Here is a 22,551-nt window from a genome sequence, read left to right as displayed (position 1 = left end):
CAGGAGTGGAAATACCCAGCGCAGAGCCGCTTAACCCTCCCAAATGCTGGGACGGCCGCGCTACAGGAGACCCAGCGGTGAGACGGTTAAGAAGCGCAGTTCACAACCAAATAGAAAACGTGGTTATACATACACAGATATATATCCGGGAAAGTTTGATAAGTGACCAAAGGAAGTTGCTTATCTGACTACAAAATGTACTAAAAAGCGAACGCAACATTATATATACACTGTGACAGATATTAAAAGAATATAACCCGGGACTGGCCAACTCTAGTCCTCAAAAGGCCAGCAACAGGTCAGGTTTTCAGGATATCCGTGCTTCAACACAGGTGACTCAGTCAAAGACTGCACCACCTGTGCTGAAGCAGGGATATCCTGAAAACCTGACCGGTTGGTGGCCCTTGGGGACTGGAGTTGGTCACCCCTGTTCTAGATCAATTAAGCCCTTTGCTGCCTGAGGGGGCATCACCCATTAACCCCTCTGGCAGCAGAGGGGTTAAAACACGAGCTACGCTCTGCAAGCCGCCGTTCAGAAAGGTTACTAGAGACAGGCTCGTTTAGACAGCGCGCAGGTGCCGCTGCGGTTCTGAAATGAGACGCAGGGAGACTGAGACTTTATAAAAACTTGCCGTTGTATTGCACTAGTTCAGCGTTTTATAGAGAAGGTGTCGGGCGCGCGTTCTCGCCCGCGGCTCTGCGCAGATCGCTTTGCAATCCTCTCCACGGGGTGAGGCCGCATCAAGGAATATATGGGGGTCCAAAATTAGGAAGTGATAGAACTCCTCTTGTCTGCCCCACAACTGGTAGACCAAACGGCTTACAGACGGGAACTGAGAAACATCTTGTCTGCAAAAATAACCATCTCCAAAAATACACTGTGGAAACTCTTGGCCCCGTTATACAGTGGAGAGCAGCAGCTCAACAGTGATCCTTATGCAACTCATCCTTAGACTAGTTTACAGGCAGAATAAACAAAGTCTTGCAGGCAGCCAAAAAAAAAGGTGTTACAAGCTTCGTTCAGGTGTTACCGAGCAGTATGGTACCAGGGGCTTCAGAGTACCACTGCTTTTACCATTTACATTCCCAGAGTACCGCCAGTGTTTTTGGAAGCCTCTCTCCCTATTCATAAATATTGTATATACACCTTCCTAAAATATGGTCAGAATGGCTTTTCTTCCATGTTAAATAAAAAAGTACCATGGTTTTTTGTTTTTTTAAGCCACTATCACCTTTTCAGGGGGTATTTAAAAAGAACTGCAGAGCAGAAAGCGCTGAGCAGGTCTTGGCTACAACACACTGCATTTCGGTCTTATTTTGCAGCCAAGGAGCTGCTGTAACACGACCTGCTGTAATAAAAATGCATTTAAGTGTCCACCGGGCAAAAATTAACGCTTCCAGCAATAAATAACTAAAATCATATTCGTGTCCGAGGGGCTGGGCCCCCGATCGTGCCTGGGCCAAGTTGAGAAAGGGAGGTGGGGGGGGGTGTATGTGAAGTTAGGGGCCCCCTGGCACACCCGCGTGCTCATCGGATCTGCAAGTAATGCGGGGTGCTGTAATTGAAGAGCAGGAAGTCCATCTTGTAGAGGTTGAAGAGCCGGCGCTGGTAGAAGCGGTTGACGCCCTCAAAGAACTCTGCGGCCATCCCGTCAGTGGTCCGTGTGGTCTTGGAGGACGAGGGGAATTTGATGCCGTCCCCCACCCCGATGAGCTGCAGGAGGTAGCGGGCATCCTCTTCCAACGTCTCGTACTTCCCTACCACGTCATAGTGGACGATGCAGGGGTGGCACAGGGAGTGGACCCGCTCCCAGTGCTCGTTGAAAGGCTCTTCTCTCTGTGTCCTGGGGTCCACCAGGTAGTACAGGAACTCCTCAAAGGTCACGTCATCCCCCCTCTCCAGGGCCTCGTGGGAGGGGTCCCTGCGGTGTCGCTCTATGATCTTGGTCCCGTAGCGCTTGTGGAAGGCGGTGTTGTACGTGCGGGTGAACTTATTCCTGTAGGCCGACACCAGCCTCTCCAAGGGCTCCCGCACAAAGACGAACTTGAGGTAGTTCCGGAGGCGGTAGTTGATTTCCGGGGTGCTGAACTCCGAGAGGGCGCGGAGGTTGGAGGGGACGTGGGCCTCGTTGGCCGGGATGAGTGTGGGGTCCCTGTACTTGCCCTGACCAGTCAGGACCATCATGACCCTCTTCCAGTTGGTGCAGGCCACCTTGGGCACGTAGCAATACAGCAGCCCGTGAGCATCGTCCACAATCAGGTGCTTGAGGTCGTCGGATGTCAAGACCCGGCGCTTCCGTGTGTAGGTCTTGCAGGCGCTGGCCAGCAGCTCCCGGCGCTTCTGGTGTGTTGCCTGGATAGATGAGGGCTCCAACTAGAAAAAGTGCAAGAGAAAGCGTGAACGAGATGTTCTCGAGTGAGGTGCACAAGATGTAGTATTTTTCCCCCTACAGTAAAGTAATCCCATTCAAAATCACTGAACTAACACCTACAGCCCACCTCCAACGCCTTTGAACTGTCCTGGGGGTGAGCATGTTGGGACTAGTCCACACTCAAGAAAAAATTGCCTAAGTAGGCCTATATAGATACATTCTAAGCACCACTATACAGGGCACTGATAACTATAAGGGTCTTTGCCATCTGAGTTAACAAATCTGAGCAGTGTAAATCGGAGAGAAGCAGATACAATAGGGTTACATATAACAGCACTTGGTATAAAAATGCCGCCCCCCCCCCCCCAAAAAAAAAAACCAGGACAGGTTTTCAGGCTATCCCTGCGTCAGCACAGGTGGCTCAGTCAGGCTGAGCCACCTGTGCTGAAATAGGGATATCCTGAAAACCTGGCATGTTGGGGGGGGGGGGGCTTGAGGACTGAAGTTGAGCACCCCTGGAATAATGCAAGTACACAAGTGTGTACAGGGAAGGAAAGCGGCCGACTACGCAGATCACGGTGTTCAAAATCAGTTACACTGTTTCCCAGGAACAGACTTTGACCTTCACAACTCAGAGCGCATGTCAGCACCTCCTCCCCTGCCACAGGAGTGAAGCTGTAACTCCTCTCACTGCTCAGCCCTCGCCTTCCCGTCCTGGGGAATTCCATGCCACAGGGCTCCGTCTCCCATAGTGTGCATCTGCTGGGGGAGGCAGGGAGAATCGGACGTGTCTGCGAGCCCCAAACACAGGATAAATTAGTGCCTTACACTCCCTGTGCTTCGTTCAGAGAACCACTGATCTCCTCCAGCTGCATGTAAAGTTATTAACGATACCTGGGGTGTCCCATGATCTAGTTAGCGCTTCCACGCCATTGCCACATAGAACACGTGTGTGTGTGTTTAATGTTCAGTGCACATGCTGGGGGGGGGGGCGTGATAACAGCCTCCAAATCACCCACCTGGTCACTGTCATACAGAGCCTGCAGCGGACTCCTCCTGGGTTTACCATGCCAGCTGCCCCCCAAAAACTGCTCCTCACCTAATGAGAGAGAAGGGGAGAAAAGGAAAGGCTTTAGAAGCAGAATGGCTTTTTGCACCAGCAGAGTCAGATGGCCGAGGGACAAGTGGCTGCAGGTACAGGTGCGGCGGCCGTTATCCGAACATTTCACGGGGTCGTTTTCGTGAACTCTGCTGTATTCCACGCGGCATTCACTCGTTACTCTTCCGTGAACGCCGCCGTGAACGCGCGCCGCCACTAGTAAGAACACTAGTAAAACACGCGGGAACGTTTGAAGAAATCCTGCGGCACGACCTGGGTATGCCCAGGAATACAAACCGTGAAAGGTTCCGATAACGGCCGCTGCATCTGCAGATGGGCAGTGTTAGGCTGCGGTCCCACTAACTGCCAAAGTGTACGGCTCGGCGTGCGCTGTGCGTGTAAGCACCGCCCCTCAATGGGGCTGGGCCCAGTACTCACCTTCACGCTGAAGGTGCAGCCGCGCCGTGCTGCAAGGTTTTTTTTCAACTCCTTGCGACGGAGGCGTGGCCACGCCCCCACCGGTGGTTCACCCAATGAGGGCGAACCAGCCGCGTGACGTAATGGCCACGCCCCCGCAAATCCCCGACCGCGCCCCCTCCCGTTGCAAGCTCCCCTCTCCTGGAGACCGCAGATCGTGGTTAGCGCTGTGCACGCGCCACCCCCCCCCCCCACCGGGCGCGCGTGTCACAGACATGACTGGAACCGCAGCCTTAGCTGGCATACCGGTGATTGAAAGCAGGAAGCATTGTAACGATGCAGAATCACTTCCAAGAAGCGCGCTATGAAAACCACAGAATTCCCCCACGAGGTCACTGCGGCCTGTAGTTTTTTGAAGATGTGAGACGCCTTATTTGGGGCAAATGTTTATTTCACAAGAGATAGCAGGGGAGTCAGTATATCGTTCTGCAGGGAGCCTCCCAAAATAACACAAACAAAAAGGCGGAGATTAGTCACAAGTGAAAAAAAACCTTTCCCAAAGAGGCACAGGACACCTTTTACAGTGTCAGGAAACAAAAATGTATAGGAAAAAGCAGCAAAAAAAGCGCCACTGGGAAATTCGCCAGTACGTTCATATAATAAGGAAAGCTGCCCCCTTTGCAAATATTCAGATGGCTGCTTTATCAGTGTTAGAAAAGCACAGTAACACACCCCATATTTTGTCACACTAAGATAGGCTTGCAATTTAGTGCGCACTGGTGCGTGTGCGGGTGCGCACACGGCGTTGCACATGCATGTGGCGCGGGCGGTTCGTGTGTAGAGGGTGAGCGGTAACGCGCGCGGCTAGGGGGCGTCACAGCGCTAGGCCTCGCTGTGATTGGTTCACAGCGTCAAGAGCGCGGAAATTCTCTTGTACTTTCCCTGGTCAGACACGCCACCCCGCACGTCCCTAGTATAGAAACGCCTGGCTAACACAGCCAATTATAATTGACGCGCGTGCACTATATTACAGGCCTTACAAGGAACACACAGAACAGGATCTACTGTGGTTCTTTCCCCTCATACAGAGGTAAAAGGAAGGGTTCATAGTGCAGTGTAGGACCTGTATTAATTTGGTTATACCTTGACGTTGGTATGCAGGCTTATGACGCTTTGGCCAAAGGGTTTAACTAAATAACCAAGTAAATATTATTATTATTAAAGTATTTAAACTTTATACTTATTACTTGATATGTTTTGTCAATTGGATGTAGCATTGGGCACCCCTGTCTTTTGTTGCATACATTTGCCACGCCCAGTATCACTCCTTTTGACAAATATATATTAATGATGTGGTGGGTGTGGGAGTTTGAGCTAACTGGGAAAGTGTGTGTTAATCAATAAAAAAAAAATATGTAAGTGCATATTACCCTTTCAAATAATTGTTACTCACCAAAATATAATTGAATGGTTAAAAAAAACAAATAGGTAATGTTCTAAAACATAAGGGATACATACATATGTTCAAAAATAAGACATAAAATCGTGAGTAAAATATTCAAACCTTAAGAGATCTTTACATAAGCACTCAGACCAAGCTATACAAGGGGAGTTTGCGGGACCGATAGGCTAAAAACAATACGATTCCCATTAAATCCTAGTCACTATTAGACCATCATCATCATAATCATCATCAACTAAAGGATTCCAAAAATTGAGTGTACAGGTGGTCCTCGGTTATCTAACGGGACCCGTTCTGGAAGTGGCGTTGGATAGTGAAACCGCTGTAAAGTGAGTCCCATGTTAATCAGTGGCGGTGAGCGTCGGATAACGCATTCAGGCGTCGGATAACGGCCTTAAGCGTTGCATTGCAAAGCGTTGGATATGCCATTCGTTGTAAAGTGAAACGCTGGATAACGAGGACTACCTGTATTGTGCAATTCGAGCTTAACCAATGGAGAGGCCCTTATTGAAATGCTAAGAAGTCAATCCCCCTTCCACCCCACTCATTTTTAGCCATTTCATCTCCGGAGTAGCAGTGTGCCACAGGGATGGGAGAGGAGACCTGTGGTACATGGCATTGCAAACGGTTCTCAGGAGCATCACGGAGTGTGAGGAGTGGGAACAACGCCCTCTCTATTGCAGCCCGGTCTCAGAGGATGATGTTAGCGCAGTTTTCCCAACACGCCACAGACGTCAATGTCCCGGTTGCGTGTCCTCGCTCTGCTTTGAGCTCTCATCAGGATTTAATCCCCCCCTGGAGGGGGAGAGGAGGGGAGTCTGAGAGCAATCTCCAGCGACCAGTCAGGAATCCAGTCTGACATCTGCTTCTGATTCCCTCACAGCGGAATAGAAGGGGGGGAGGGGAGGAGGGCAGGGGGAGTGGTGACATCACAACCTCTAAATGAATAGGGAGGACAGTGACATCACAACGCTTTCATTAACAAAACAAGTCAACAGAGAGTAGAGGAGGAAATGCATCACAACAACTCTGATGTCACACCTCCTCCTCACTGTTTGTGATGTCACTAAAGACTAAACGCCTCTTTCCGCAGCCTATTAGATAAAGACAAATGCCTCCCCCCTCGCCCCCAAAAAGTGTTGCTGGTCCACTAGCAGGAAGGGGGTTAAAGGATTAGACCTAAAATCAGGTACGCATGCCGCAGCGATTCCATGGATGCAGTGATCAGGGCGGACTGAGCGGAACATTGAAATATAAGTTGGCAGACAAGGCGGTAAACCTCGGACAGATTTAACTTTGTAGCAAAAGGACTACGTGTCGCCCAGCAGTATTGGGGCTTTAAGGCAGCAAGAAAGGAAGCGAGACAGGGGGGGTTTGGAAAACATGAGCACAGCCTGACGTGCTTCCATTATTCTATAGCAAGATGGAAAAATAAGTTAACAGGAGCAGGAGGGGAAGGAAGAGGGGGGGGGGGGGGGGACAGCACCAGCTCATAAAAACGCCAGCCGCATTCTGTGGAGTCTCTAACCTGAAAATCCCTTAAATGAACGTGAATCTTTCCCCTGTCTAATGGAAAGAGACGTCGCGCCACTCTCAAGAGGGAAATCTTAACGCAGCCACTGCCGGGTGGGCCAAAGACGCACATCACCGTGATGCTTATTCATCCAGCACTGAAGGGGTTACACGCGACGGGCGCCATCACCATATAACCCAAGCAGAGTGGGCTAATCTCAACCCCACAGCTGCCGGATCGGCCTGTGGTGCATTAGTATCCAATGACTATGGACCCCTGGATTGGAGATCTTCTAGTGATTGGACCATCTGGATTCTCTCCCCCTTCATTTGTTGGACTTTATTTGGGACTTATTGGACTCTTTTTGGCGCTGGTCTGTATATGTTCTCAATGACGAAGTCTGGCAAAGCCGTATGTAGTTGGACCGTCGCTTTTAAATATAAAATGTAAGTGGCGATTCCTGAGAACCGCAAAGAAAAAAAAAGGCATACATGACCAAAGTAGATCTTCACGGCAGTGGATGCATGGCCCAGTCGCCCAGCAGAGGTAGTTCTGATGTGGTGAAGGAGTGGTCGAATACCAGCCCACAAATGTATTCAGTCGCCCTAATCTCTGGCGGTGAGTCACAGCTGGGTGAGGAGCCTGGAGCGCCTTGGGCAAGTCAATGCACAGAGGAAACTGTACCAAGGAATGTGTAATTCCCCCCCGGGCACGTCCGGAGAAAGTCCCATCTGACAGGTGAAGAGTTCTGGTTACAGTCGTAGATAATCTGCAGCCTGAAGCCACACGCTGACAGCAGGATGTCTGGGTGGGGTGTCCGTCTGCTCCATCACCCTCACGCTGCGCTTCTTCTGGTCTCCGCTGGCCTGGTAGTCATCTCTCTCCCCCCCCCCCCAATGGAGCTCCCTCCCGGGTTTGTGCTAATCACGCTGGGAACGCACAATCAGTGGCCCCCAGAAATCAGTGCATCCTGCCCCCAGACCCCCCGCTGAGCCACCTTAATGAAGAACATTGGGCATTTGTATCTTTTTAATCTTTCAGTCAAAATATTAAAGCAAACCCAGGGACAGGAGGCAAAGGGGCACCGAAAAACATCAAATCATCATATAAAAAGCAGGACATGGTTGATGTAGTTTGGGGGGTATTTTTAACATTAGGAGTGGAATTGGGAGGGGTCCTTCGGAGATGAACTGCTCTGTCTCCAGCTACCGGACCTCCTGGCTTCTGACATCCTTAAAGTTCTTGGTGCTAAATCTTCTCACTTTTCCTTTTGTGGGGGGGGGGGGGGGGTGTGGTGGTTGCAAAACCACACACCAATAGGAAGCTGCAGCAGTTGATGCTGTCGCCGTCGGCCTCGTCCTATTGGATGACAAAACGCAGGGAGCGCGCCCAGCATCAAAAAGCCGCAAATCTGAAAAACACGTTAGCTCTGGAGAAACGTGGTCCGTTCCTACCTGGTTAAGAAAAATACGTGTTAGTTCTTGGGCGGATTGCGGCATTAGAAAAAGATGTCTGCCGCTACTGTGGTGGCGTTTCTTGCATGTAGGCCCATGTCCCAGCAGCGCCCCCATTGTATAAAATCACACACACACACACACACACACACACACACACACACACACACACATCTGGGGGAGGAAGGGGTTCTGAGCGTGAACAGCAGGGGTCTCAAAGTCAGTCCTCAAGGGCCACAAACAGGGCAGCTTTTATGAATATCCCCGCTTCAGCACAGGTGGCTCAATCAGTGGCTCAGCCAAAGACTTAACCACATGTGCTGAAGCAGGGATATCCATACACCCTGATCTGTTGGTGGCCCTTGAGGCCTGGGAGTTGGCCAGTCCAAGACTGAGCCACCCGTGCTGAAGCAGGGATAGCCATAAAACCTTGTCTGTTGGTGGCCCTGGAGGACCGAGTTTGAGACCCCCTGCTGGACAGGAACGCACGTACCTTTTCACATTTCCAGCAGCCCTGCTCTATTTGGGCATTACTAATATACTAATGAACAATTGTGGCAAAACAAAGGCGGCGGAGAGAGAGAAGCAAAGAACGGAGACTTGGTAAGAAGGGCAGAGACTGTAACCCCTTCAGTGCAAGACGAGCTGCAGTACAATACGCTGTTGGTCCCTGTGGCAGTGAAGGGGTTAAGGCTTTGTAGTTTGCATCTGCATCTCGCACAGAAGAACAAGCTCTCTTCTCCCAGAGAGATACACGCAGCAATCCCGGACAGGTGAAGCGTATCTGCAGGATGCCACAATGTAGCAGTCACAATTCATGTGCAATGAGATTAAGCAGAGTGTGGCTTTACATGCATCTATACTTCAGGATGTGTGCAGACAGCTCAGAGGTGGAATCCCGACAACACATCTCTGCCGATTACTGCAAGGCAGTCAGAAGGAAAGATCAGGAGAAAAGTGGTTCAAGAGAAAGAGGCTGGAGGTCAAAGAATCCACCTTCAAAACACTAGAAGCACCTCGAGCAGACGAGAGTCCAGATAATGGCCAAGTCCACAAAAATATACCCAGAGTATGTGTGCCCCTAAATACAAAGATCATTGAGGAGCTTCGGACAACGCAGAGAAGTATGGTGAGATGCATGATGGGTAGTACCCGAAGAGACAGGAAAAATAATAAAATGGGTTCGGAAGCAAACACAAGTCTGTGACATCATCACAAGGGGGGGGGGGGGTGACATTAAAATGGCGATGGGCTGGACATCTTGCAAGAAGAAATGACCATCGCTGGACAAAGATGGTTCTCTACTGGATTCCAAGTGAAATGAAAAGACCAGACGACGACCAAAAGTAAGATGGGAGGATGAGATCAGACAATATGTTGGAGTAATGTGGAGAAGAGAGGCAGCAACCTCAGGACCTAGGAGATCATTGGGGAGATCTTCATCCAGCAGGGGATCCACAAGGGCTGAAGGTGATATACATACGTGTGCCCAAACATATACATACGTGTGTCCAAACAGTACTACACGGAAACCCTAGAGCAGTGGTGCGCAAACTGGGGGGGGGGGGGGGGGGGGGAGAGCATCACTTACAGAGGCCCCGCGCTCTTCCCCACAAAGTTTAAATTAAATTCTGGGGGAACGTGCAAGGCCTCTGTGTGCCTCTTACCTGCTCTCAGCTGGCTTCTGGGGACGCATCGCCATGACAACGCAGCATCAAATCATGCCGCTGAGTCAAATGGCAAAGTGACACCGCTGATGCCGGAGAGAGAGAAGGTAAGAGGGGGGGCATGAGCAGGGAGGGGGGGGTGCGCAAATAAAGTTTGTGCACCCCTGCACTAGAGCCTGTCACACCTATGGCTACTTCATAGCAGTGAAGGAGTTAAGTGACCTAGGTCCTAGGCTCTGCTACAGGCACAAAACGTGTGTCTTGCAAAGTGACAGACAGAGTCTGGATGGAACCCAAATGCCAGACACATCTGGAGCAGATTATTTCTACTGTAGCGAAGGCCCTACCAGGGAGCACAGCCACATCCTGTGCTGTAACAATGCCGACCCCCAGAGCTTCCCTGGCCTGCAGAGCTTACAATCTATTGTGCACAACATGGTTACGCCTATCCCCAGTCACACAGAGGCAGTTACACCAAATCTCTGGTCATGATATGGGCTGATCACTTAACCGCTGCACAGCCAGGGGGACTTGATAAACAATGCAGTGGTATTGCGTTCTCCCCGGGTAAGTACCGTGCGTTCCGTGAACGTAACACACACACACACACACACACACACACACACACACACACAGTTTTGTAAAGTGCTGCATAATAAAACAAACATCTTAATCCTTTACGTTATATTTAAATGTTGTACGATCCCTTAACTTTATAACGACTTTTTTTTAGACTAATACTGTATGTTCTTTAAAAATGTTTTCAAATTTTTATTTTTTTTATTTAATTAACTTTAATTCGAGAACAAAATTAGGGGGGAAAAGGTTCACTGGTTGGAAAACAGAATAGGCGTTAATTTAACTAAAGCTTGTATTTATTGTTTTAAGTCATTTAAAAGGGATCATTTAAACTTCCAAACACAAAGTGTCGCGCTGAAGCATTTTGACACAGAAATTCTAGACAAGGAGCCATGCTCTGAAACGGCAAGATGGGAGGGCTCAGCGGAGATGTGAGAAAGTCCTGTACTGCAAGGGTGGTGGATACATGGAACAGCAGCCCAAAGGAGGAGGTGACAACATTAAAAACTGATTGGCACCGATACACAAGAGGATCCTAAATATGCAAAAGCAAACAACTATTAAGGCCTCGGGCATGGTCAGCGCGAGGCGTGCTGATGCTTACCAGATTGCCCCTACAGCCGCAATGAGAGCGGCTTTAGTAGGGGCTCGCCTACGCAAGCGTGCGGAAGCGTAGGTCATATACAAAATTTAGATTTGGCGCTCGCCAGAGATCAGGGCCGGTCATGTGAGCGGTTCGCCCAATGAGGGCGAACCAGCTCCGTGACGTCACTGGCCCGCCCACCGACACGCCCCCGGACGGCGCGCTGTCTAAGGCCAGGGAAAGCACCCGCTTTCCCTCAGCCTCAGCGCGCCTCCGCCCGCAAGCAGTATCCATGGACGCAGCCTTAGTCGGGTCTGAGGCTTTACAGCAGGTAGGACGATGAGCAGACTGGAGAGGTCATTCCCGATGTTCGCGGATTTTAAGGTATACCTTATTGGTTGGGCGATTGCTACACAGATTGTGTCTGCGTTTCTCCCTGTGCTGGGACAATGCCGACCCCCAGAGCTTACCAACTATTGTGCACAAGAAATTAGAGCCTATCCCACAGCCAGAGGGTCTTGATAAACAATGCTCAGGTATATTGCGTTCTCACCAGGAAATGCCACAAAAGCCATCGTTCCCATCTATGGACTTCACACAGGAGGGTGGAAAATTACCAGGCACTTTCCTTCTGGAGCCTGGAATAAATTTATTTATGACCCCAAGGGCCCGGATTTAGAGCAGTTGGACAGAACCCTATTCAGTCCCAGACCCGACGTCCGATACCCACAGAGGGCTTGCTGCTCAAATTATTATTCCAGGCCTCTGCCAACACTTCCTCTGCTGCCGTCTCTGGATGGAACCATAATCCAACCGCAGAACTCCCATATGCATCATTAACTCCTTCAGCACACGGGTGTTCTGGCACTGATGGGGTTAATCATATATTATTATTTTTAAGGTGCGCTATCAGAGCCAAAGTAAGGCCTGATGATTTTGCAATCAAATGTGATATAATAATAATAATAAACTGGTAACAGAGGAGGGACATGGTGGCTGGAGCTGGTTGTGTGTAGCCGGCACTGGGATTCGAACCGGAGTCCCGCCAACCACAATGCCGCTCCCACTTCTCCCTGCTCGGAGCAGCTTGCGGGAGATCCTCCCTCCTATGTTTTGTGCGTGTATCCTTTTGTCAGGAATAATAATAATATATATATTGTATCAGCAAAAAATAACCAAATGTTGATCACCGGGAGCCCAGAACACAGGGGGGGGGGGGGTCACCGGGAGCCCAGAGCACGGGGGGGGGGGTCACTGGGAGCCCTGAGCACGGGGGGGGGGGGGGTCACTGGGAGCCCAGAGCACGGGGGGGGTCACCGGGAGCCCAGAGCTCCGGTGTCACTAACCGCTCATGTAACCTATATCTTTGTATGCGGCTTTAACAATAACAACAGGGAAGATGCAAATAGAAGGGGGAGGGGGAAGAGGTGCTTTACCAGGAGGCTTAGCATTGTGGTTACAATGCTGGCCTTTGAAGTGGGATTTCCCAGTTTTAGCCTGACAGGCCCAACAGAGTCGCCATATTAACTTATGCGCTGCAAATTAGATCGCTAGCTCTCCAGGTCAGGGATTTATTGCGCGTTTATTCTACAACCCATATATTTGTGTTATAATGCGGAATTAAGCGCTACTTGCATATAATTATGTGTAGGCATCACCAGTTCAATGAGGCACTCAGAAGGGGGGTGACCCTGCATTTGTATGAAAGGCAATAACATGATAAAACCGCGTCCGCGCATACGGACACAATAGGGTTAGGAGAACGCTGCCCGCAGCCGCTGACAATCTACAACAATTATGCGGTTCTAATTAGAAACATGCAAGGTCCGTAGTAGGCTCGCGACCCAGCGCGTGACATCACGCGCGCCTGTACTTGAAGCCATCTGTGGTCTGCAGGGTTGCGCAATGGGGAGGGGGCGTGGTGAGGGGTGTGTCCTCATTGGCTGAACTGCGCACGTGACCCGGCCGTCGCGTGGCAAATTCAAACAAATTTGTCTCGCCACGCATCGGCGCTCTCGTGCAAGCGCGGTCTATGGGCATAAGCATTGCTTTCCTGCCTTTTGTTTTCGTTGCTCGCTCCGTAGCTCTCACTATGGCCGCGGCCCAAGTGGGAGACGCACGGAGCGTTGGCACAGAACGCCTGCAGCCTCCCCACGGATGGGTGTTTCTCACCAAGCGGACGCGGACGGGTATTTCTCACCCAGCGGACGCTGCGATGTGAAATAGAAGCCACCACAAGCAGAAGATTGACTGACACAAGGCGACATTAACATGTTAGGATCCTAACCGTCGTATCCAATGCCTGTGCATGCAGTGCGGGGCCCGGTGGCACTAACGGGGTTAAAAAGAAAAGAAGTGCAAGTGTTAGGACAGAAGATGTGTTTGCACAGCCTGGTCCCTGTGGTATTTATCATCTCCAGCTATGTACATAGTGTCTGGCAAGAAGGAGAGAGGGGAAGCACCTACAGTAAATGCACCAGTCCTATTTAGGTCATAGCAATCACATACATACATATACTGTACACACACATACATACTGTACACACACATACATACATACTGTACACACACATACATACATACTGTACACACACATACTGTACACACACTGTACACATTCAATAACCCCGCACTCGACAAAATAAAAACGATGGGTTTGACTTTTCTTTCCCCACCTTCTCGCTCCCACCCCACCCCCACCGTTCTCTCCCTCGCGCACACACACTCACTCGTGTACACACACACACACACTCTCTCAGACACACACATCAACTGACTTCCTCTTCGCCGGCTTTCGGTCTAAACTTTATAGCTATTCAACACTCCATATCTGCCATCAGGCTATTTTCATTATGATGTCACCGATGGAAGAAGAAAAAAATTATCACATATTTTTCTTCTTTTTGTCTCTCTAAAGTTTGCAGTCGAGAGCATTTGTAAGACCACCTAATGATGACAACCGGTCACGTTTCTGCTCACCCCCCAACTGCTCAGGTTGTACGTTCAACGCCATCTGCCTTTTGGTCTTTAGTCTGAAATACTACACAGCATCCCTTACAAATATGAAAAGTTGGCGCACAGAAGTTGTGACAGGGGAGGGGGGGGCAGAGTCGCCTCGTTTCATTTCCCAGATTTTGTAAATAAATTTGCAAAAACGTTGTCAATTTGTATTTTTTTTAAAATATATTTTGTAAACGCCTCTGCACCCTCAAAAACCCCATCGAATCGTGCCAATGGGTCGTCACTGGCGCCCTGTTTAGAATCTCTGGAAACAAAGAGAATTGGTAACGAGTTTGATTGCACTGCTTGCATTTTTTGCGCAGGTTATCATTTTTAAGGACTTTTCTGCGGGTCACAAAAGTAACCAAATCTGCAAGTAGGTGCAAACATTTTGCAGGTCTCTGGTGATGCGGGAGGGGGTTTTCACTGTAAAACCTTTGATATTGGAACAAAGAGCGGAATTCCCTTTTACAAGAGATTACATTTTCCATACTATATTATGCATGACCAAGGAAAATGTACGTACTCAAATGACCAGTTTCCGTCTCATAATGCATCGCTGCTATCAGAGCAGCTTCATTTTACCATCAAAACTACATCCATTTACTAGTCGAATAAAAAGGAATTCGCCAGTTAATATATTTAGGATTTTTCCGCTTTGTTGCGATAATGCAGCTTTAAAACCCTAAAGAAAAATACACAAGCCACGTTTAGAGAAATGAGGGGGATAGGCAGAGCAGATGCCGTCAGCTGTAAGGTATTCTGTGTTTTTATAGGAGCCCCCACAGAGGTCTCTGTAACTGAACCATATAGTCTGCTTTTGAATCCAGAGTAACTATTGACCCCCTCCGTGCTGGGGAGGAATGCAGCACAGATATGGGGTGGGGGGGGAGGGGGATATTGTACACTGCCACATTGGCACAGACCCTGGGAGGGGTTAGTGGGAAAACCCTAAAACTTTAACCCTGGCAGAGCAACTTAAACTCACTGCAGACCAATGTGTTACCGTCCCCTCCGGCACTGAAAGGGTTACGATTAAGAAGGACATTTAAAGTTGTGTGTGTAGCCATTTTTAAATGCCCCTCTTTGCTTCACTTGCTATAACAGACTAGATTAAGCAAGGGTGTGAGTCCAGCTGCAATAGTGCACAAGAAAAGAGTACTTAAGTACTAGGTGGTACTTTTTTTTATTTGGACTCAGAATTGATGACATTTAAATTCTCTATTCTCTCAAGTCAGAGAACGGCCTCAGCGTGCCGCACTAATGCCCCATAAAATGGATATATAATTCTCCCCGATTATTTTCCCATAGCCCTGGAAGGGGTTCATTGTGCGAAATGAACATCTGGATCTCAGATCCATTCATTAAACGTCATCTCAGCGCCAACTACCAGAGGAGCTTCTCTGGAGCAAAAGCGGTCAGCTTAATGCAGGAGGAGGTCCCACACTCAGCTGGGCTCACAGCCCAAGCAAACCCTAGAAATATTAGCGGTACTGTGCAGGAATACAAGAGAAAATCCTAATGCAACATGCAGGGCAGCGGCCACAGATTGAGCCCCCTGTGCTGAAGCAGGGATATCCATAACAGCTGGCTTGTTGGTGGCCCTTGTGGACTGAGTTTCAGACCCCTGAAAGGGAGAGGACACAAACCCAGAAAGGGAGAGGACATGAAAATAAACAAAAAGACAAACAAATAGTGCAAGTTTGTAAATATCAAAAGTAGTGATATCAGTAAATTGCAAGTGGTGTGATTGTCCTCTCCCTTTCTGGGTTTGTGACCCTACATCAGGGGTCTGAAACTCAGTTCACAGGGGCCAACAGGACAGCTGTTATGGATATCCCTGCTTCAGCACAGGGGGCTCGTTCTGTGGCCCCTGCCCTGCATGTTGCATTAGGATTTTCTCTTGTATTCCTGCACAGCACCGCTAATATTTATAGGGTTTGCTTGGGCTGTGAGCCCAGCTGAGTGTTTTTGACCTCCTCCTGCATTAAGCTGACCGCTTTCTCCAGAGAAGCTCCTCTGGTAGTTGGCGCCGAGATGAAGATGGGCCCATCAGTGTGAGATATATATATACACATATATACATACCGTCAGTGTGATATATATATACACACGCTCTTTGTTAAGTTATGGTGGCTAAAAAAAAAGTGACAAAAATCCTCCACAGTAAAGCATATAGCAAATGGAAATAGTAATATTGAAGAGAGAGGATCTATGCATTTTTTATTAAGCTCGGCTAACACGGTGCAGATACACACACATACATACATATATATCACTGACGGGGCCCCTTATCTGGCCGAGCACCCATTAACCCAGTCAGTGCTGGAGGAGACAGGAATGTATACCTCTCCTGTGCAGTGATAAGCACAGGGGCAGAGAATATAGGAGGGGAGACCAGCAGACCATAAATATGGTAACTCTGACCCAAAGAGCTCACACTCTAACAGATATGAGAAATGTACCAGGAATGCCACTGATGGGGGGGGGGGGGTCGCCTGACCCCACGATCTTAGCATTATATATCAGTGTATAGCCCTGGTGTAGTACAGAGACTCCCAGCACACTCCCTACAAAGCGGGGAATATTCTGCCCCGCAGAGCTTACACTCTAAATAGAAGGGGTGCCCCTGTACCCCCCCCCCCCCCCCCGTGAGGTGGGAAGGGGGGGGGCTCTCTTACCTGAGCTCAGGCTGCTCTGGAAGTAGAAGATCACCAGGATGAAGGAGCCCAGACAGGTGGCCAGCACCATCACTTTGCGCCTCTTCATGCTGCGCCCCGTGGAGGGTCCCAGCCGGAGAGGGCGCAGCGCGCACGGTGCTCATCGCCAGCGCAGTGTGTGTGAGCGCTGCGCCCGGACAGACACAGGCACACCGCTCCAGCATAGGGAAACCCACAGGGGGATGTACCAACCCAGCTCCCCACGCACAGGGTGGGGGGGGGAAGAGGTGTGGCATGAGCAAAACAGCCCAGGCAGAACCTGTCCCTCTTGCAGCTGGCATTCCCTTCCCTTACAGGTGTCCAGGTGCTAGATATAGCCCCCTGCCATGGTGGTGGGGGGCTCCTGCAGTTAGGTATGGCTGAGCCCCTGGGCTGACTCCCCCTATATTCAGCATGGTACAGCCCGCCCTGGGAGCCCCTCTCCTGTCAGTATCACTTCTCTCCAGAGTTTGTTACAAAACGTGGAGAGAAAGTTACAATGTAGCAGCTGTCTGTGTGTCCCCCACTTCCCCTCTAGTGTACAACTTACCTCACATGGGGGGGCTGTGTGTCCCCCCACTTCCCCTCTACTGTACAACTTACCTCACATGGGGGGGGGGCTGTGTGTATCCCCCCACTTCCCCTCTACAGTACAGCTTACCTCACATGGGGGGGCTGTGTGGCTGATGTGAGGACAGGGTTTGAGAGAGTTAATATTACAACAAATAGATTGTAAGCTCTGTGGGGCAGGGTGTCCTTTAGCTTCATGTTGTCACTTACCTGTATGTACTCTAGCACTTATTCCCATTGTTTGTAGTGTACATTATTTACCTCCGGTTGTAATGCTATAGAAATAAAAGTACAGTATGTGTGTGTGTTTATTTCGCGATACACGGATCTCTTCTTCCAGCGATGTTACATTGAATAAAGCAGGCAAGGTTTTTTTTTTAAATAATGTACACTGCAAACAATGGGAATAAGTGCTAGAGTACATACAGGTAAGTGACAACATGAAGCTATATATCTCTCCTTAATAAATGTGGTGATTACCTACTCTTTAATCTCAAATGAGCAAATGTCAGAAACCAACCTCACACTGATGATACCCATCAAGGTTGAAACATATCTGTGAGTGGGTTTACTGGCTTTGCATCTCCCAAAACCTTGCTTAAAAGCTGTGTTTAAAGCAGCATGCATTGGCTAAGGGTTGTCCATGTAATGTGAGCTTGAGATAAAAGGTGGCACTGTGTGCTCATTTGCATGTCATTTCCCAGAATCCCTTGCTGCAGTGGAAGTGCTGTGTGCTGGGTGATAATGGTGAAAGACAGGGTTGCAGACCTTTCTAAGACATGCAAATGAATATACAGGAATATTTACAGTGGCTATATGCTTTACTGTGGAAGGTTTTTGTCACTTTTTTTTACCCACCATAACCTTAATAAATATATCTATATATATATCTATATATACATGGGAACTTTTTCTGGTCGAATCCACTGACGTCACTGAGTTCTCGCGGTATCTGGAGCTGAGTACTCACTGTGTGACGCAGGATTGAGAGGAAGGCGGCGTCCCTCGTGTTCCCCGGGCTCCGGAGGTGTTCATAGAGGCTGCTGCAGTGTACCTACACCGGACACAATACCAAAGTCATCTGCTACCGGGTTCCTGCGTCTGGCTGGCTGAGTTTTACTCAAAAATGCTTTTTATTAAGCTATTTTTGTGAGTGTGCATTTTTAAATCCTTGACTCCATAAATATATTGTTATACCTTTTACGCTATGAGTGCGCCTGTTTTTTCTGTGTTTTTATAGATATCTTCAAGGAAGTGGTGTTCCCTTCAATCGGGCTGCAGAGACTCTTTTGGATAGCAATTGGAGCATTTTTTAGGATTTGTGCATTTTTTAGGATTTTTTTAGGATTTGTATATTTTTTATATTATATATTTTTTCTGGACTTTTCATCTGTTATTTTTACATTTATATGTTTGTGTATTGTTTATACTATTTTTCTCCACCTTGTATAGTATAGGGTTTTTTTCATCATTTTTATGTGTTTATTCATTTAGTGGTTTAGGTTGGTGCCATTTTTTCTTTTTGTTGATATATCTATATTTATCTATATATATCTCTATATATACAGTATATATATCTATATCTATATCTATATATATATATATATATATATCAGAAACATAGGCTTTAATTATACTTTGTACTACGTACAGGTTTGCATAAATTGTCAGAGCTATATACAAACATTCATATTATTGGGGAATTTTATTGAAGCCCGTCGCTGCCAGATGTGTTGCTGACCACTCGGGCTAAGAAGGGGTTAATAAAATGTTGCAAATATGTATATATTATAGTTTCATAGAAATCCCACGCCTTTGTTTTCCCCGGAAAACTGATTTGGGAGTGTTATTGGGAATCCGTATTTGCGCAGGTTCAGTGTACGTTGCTGTGAGAGGCGCGCGTTCAGCTGGTGGTGTGAAGATCCCATCGCAAAAGATTTCGCGTGGGAGCCACGGAAGCTGCGTGCATTTAAAAAGAACATATATGTATTTGTGTGTCCCTGCGAGTGACACAAGACTCTGAAAAACCGCGTCCCCGGTCTCTCTGTGGCTTTATTTGCATTTATCGCAAATCATTTGCAGGTGGTTTTTGTGTGTTTTCTGTGTCATTGTGGTTGTTATAAATGATAGAGCGTCAGCTCTTTTAGAGAACAGAAAACAGAACAGATACATATAATGGGTTTATAAAAAGTAGCTTTAGAACAGGGGTGACCAACTCCAGTCCTCAAAGGCTACCAACAGGTCAGGTTTTAAGGATATCTCTGCTTCAGTATTAGTAATGAATATGTGGTCATTTGGTGCGAACCTGCTTTTGTATTACCAGTGAGCAGGAAATAATTAGGCGGAATATATGAATTAGGCTGAATAATATATGATTTTACAGACCAATGTAATGTAAGGGATACATTTTATTGGTTGACATAAACAATAAACAGGAACCAGCCACACTCTCCTCAGCTATATTCTCTGCCTGGAATATTCTTCCATAAATAAGACATGTGTAATAATAAATTAACATACAGCAGTGATTCAATCTTAATCTCACAAGGCAGGCAAGTAGTCACCCCTGCACTATCTTCTGTATGTGATCCTATAGATAGAATAAGATACCTGTGCACTATAAATTACCTATAAGACAAAGCAACATTCTTGTTACATTCAAAAAAAGGTTCATATCCTAAATGAGTGTCAGCGCATGACACCGAGAACGCACACAGGGAACAGTGCGGAGAACTGATGTACAGTAGGGCTGATAGCTGCTTCACTATGAAGCGCTTTGTCCAGGTTTGTTCATTGTATTTGTGTTTAAGGGCCTCATGCAGAGAGCATAGAATTTTAAAATTGGCGAATTTCATAAAAAGTAGCTTTTTTGGAGAGTTTTATTCTCCATATGCAGAAAAGTGCGAATTCTGCTATGTTTAACATGGATGCGTGTGGCGAGTTTAAATTGGCGAGATGCGCGCTTCAGAAACGTGTAAAAACTAATTGGCGCCTTTTTTTTCCCCTTTACTATAGGCGGCGAGCGCCATCTTGCCATCTTTTCCTGGCGCAGCAAAAATGCGAGAATCGCGCCATTTTCTTGGCGCGAACAGCCGCTACATGCCGTTCGCACCTCTCTGCATTCGGAGAGTTTTAAAAATGGCGAGATGGAGGTTCTCGCCAGCCGCGAGGCGAGTTTTAGCAATAGAAAAAACAAAATGGCGCGTTTTTCGTAACTCGCCATTTTCTGCGCGAAATTGTACAAAAAATGGCGAATTTCGAAATAACGATGCTCTCTGCATGAGGCCCTAAATGTTCTATCACTGCGCAGAACGAACGGTCGTGGTGTGTCGTCTGTCTCTCTCTGTCTCTCTCTGTCTCTCTCTGTCTCTCTCTGTCTCTCTCTGTCTCTCTCTGTCTCTCTCTCTCTCTCTCTCTCTCTCTCTCTCTCTCTCTCTCTCTCTCTCTCTCTCTCTCTCTTATATATATATATATATATATATATATATATATATATATATATATATATATATATATATATATATATATACCATAATACTGAGTTAAGTTATGGTGACAAAAACCCTCCACAGCACAGCAAATATAAATACAACTGTATGCTCATCTGCATGTCTTAGGCAGGTCTGCAACCCCGCCTTTCCCCATCACCTTAACCCTGGCTGTGCTCAAAGCTGTGATCATGCAGCAAGCTTAAGCCTATAGGGAACCATGTTAAAAATGGTTATTGAGGCAAAAAGTGACACTGTGTGCTCATTTGCATGTCATTTCCCAGAATCTCTTGCTGCAGTGGAAGTGCTGTGTGCTGGGTGATAATGGGGAAAGGCGGGGTTGCAGACCTGCCTAAGACATGCAGATGAGCATACAGTTGTATTTGCTTTGCATATATATATATATATATATACATACACACTCTTCAGTGGCATTACTGCTAGCACTATATTTGTTGCAGCAGCACTTAAAAGGTTAATAATGTGCATAGCAGATACCGATATAAATATAGATAGTAATGTACTGCAGTCTCAGAGGTACGTGTACTTTGGACTCCGGAAAGTTTGTTGACCCATCAAAGCCTCTGAGTTTCAATTGCAACAACCTACATCTTACATAGTTACATCTCTCGGACTCCTGCGCTGCGGATAAAAGCGATTTTCTCCTCTGCTTTCCGACACTTACGGTTTATTCGGTTGCAGCAGTTCCCACATTTTAATAATATCACCGGATCATTCATTCTAAAAGCAATGAAAACATCGGACTATTTGTGAACATGCTGATAACATACGTTTCGCCGATTGTTTCGCGTTTTTAATTAATTATTTCTTTTGTTAGCTACTGGTTTTAATTGATGTGATTGGCTAGTGGTTTTATTAATGAATTGATTTGTTGGCTCGTGGTTTAAATTAATTAATTGTTCTGTTGGTTAAAATTTAAAATTAATTGTTTTGTTGGTTAGTGCTTTTATTTATTAAATTGATTGGTTGGCTATTGCTTTTAGTTATGTATTTAATTGGTTGGCTAGTGCTTTTATTTATTTAATTGGTTGGCTAGTGCTTTTATTGATTGAATTGGGGTGTTTAGGTGCTTGTGTATATCTTTTATTATTGTGTATTTTTGGCCTTCATGCTTTTTTAATAGGTGACCATTGAGTGATATAGTGGCTTATCATGCCCATATTATATGAGTATGATGTACCACTATGGCAATCAATGGGTACAGGCTGGGTATAGTAGTCCCGGGGTGGGTGGTTTAGGCCTCCCGGGTGGGTAGCGGGGGAGGGTGGCTTAACTTCTTTAATACTATATTGGTTATTAAACGCTAAGGTGATTAAGGGGTTAAGGGCCATTCGATTGTATTTTTTCATGTATTCTTGCTGGAATTGGAGGACATGGACCTGGAGTATGCTCACGAGGACGCCCTTCATGATGGCACGGGTAAGTACAAAGGTTTATTTACTTTATTTATGCTGGCTGGCTAATGTTTCATTTTATAATGCATATCTGGATAATAGTAATTTTGCCCATTACTGTACTGTCCTTATACTGGGGGGTGGGGGGGGGGGTGTATTTATTTGAATATATGCATATATATTTTTTTAGGCACAGGATTGGTACCACAGGCCAGCGGGGAACCCCGGACACC

General features: G+C 47.4%; 1 protein-coding gene across 1 annotated transcript; it reads right to left on the bottom strand.

The window, feature by feature from the left end:
* Nucleotides 1-1,148: 1,148 nt before the first annotated feature.
* Nucleotides 1,149-17,031, bottom strand: CHST13 (carbohydrate sulfotransferase 13). Its single transcript, XM_075574590.1, has 3 exons — nucleotides 16,828-17,031; nucleotides 3,392-3,471; nucleotides 1,149-2,374 (listed from the first exon to the last, which is right to left on the bottom strand). Exons 1-3 carry the CDS (start codon nucleotides 16,913-16,915, stop codon nucleotides 1,529-1,531), a joined length of 1,014 nt encoding a protein of 337 aa, XP_075430705.1. The 5' UTR covers nucleotides 16,916-17,031; the 3' UTR covers nucleotides 1,149-1,528.
* Between the last annotated feature and the right edge of the window lie 5,520 nt (nucleotides 17,032-22,551).

Source organism: Ascaphus truei, chromosome 17 (assembly GCF_040206685.1).
Source record: "Ascaphus truei isolate aAscTru1 chromosome 17, aAscTru1.hap1, whole genome shotgun sequence".
NCBI lineage: Eukaryota > Metazoa > Chordata > Amphibia > Anura > Ascaphidae > Ascaphus > Ascaphus truei.
Note: the sequence above shows the minus strand (reverse complement) of the source record. Positions and strands in the feature narration are given on the sequence as shown.

What these genes read in the sequence shown, in the direction of transcription:
- CHST13 (XM_075574590.1), bottom strand. Translation starts at nt 16,915, where the DNA reads ATGAAGAGGCGCAAAGTGATGGTGCTGGCCACCTGTCTGGGCTCCTTC. An exon ending in CCAGAGCAGCCTGAGCTCAG is followed by an intron (nt 3,472 to 16,827) that starts GTAAGAGAGCCC and finishes CTCTCTCATTAG; the next exon opens with GTGAGGAGCAGTTTTTGGGG. An exon ending in CTCTGTATGACAGTGACCAG is followed by an intron (nt 2,375 to 3,391) that starts GTGGGTGATTTG and finishes CACTTTTTCTAG; the next exon opens with TTGGAGCCCTCATCTATCCA.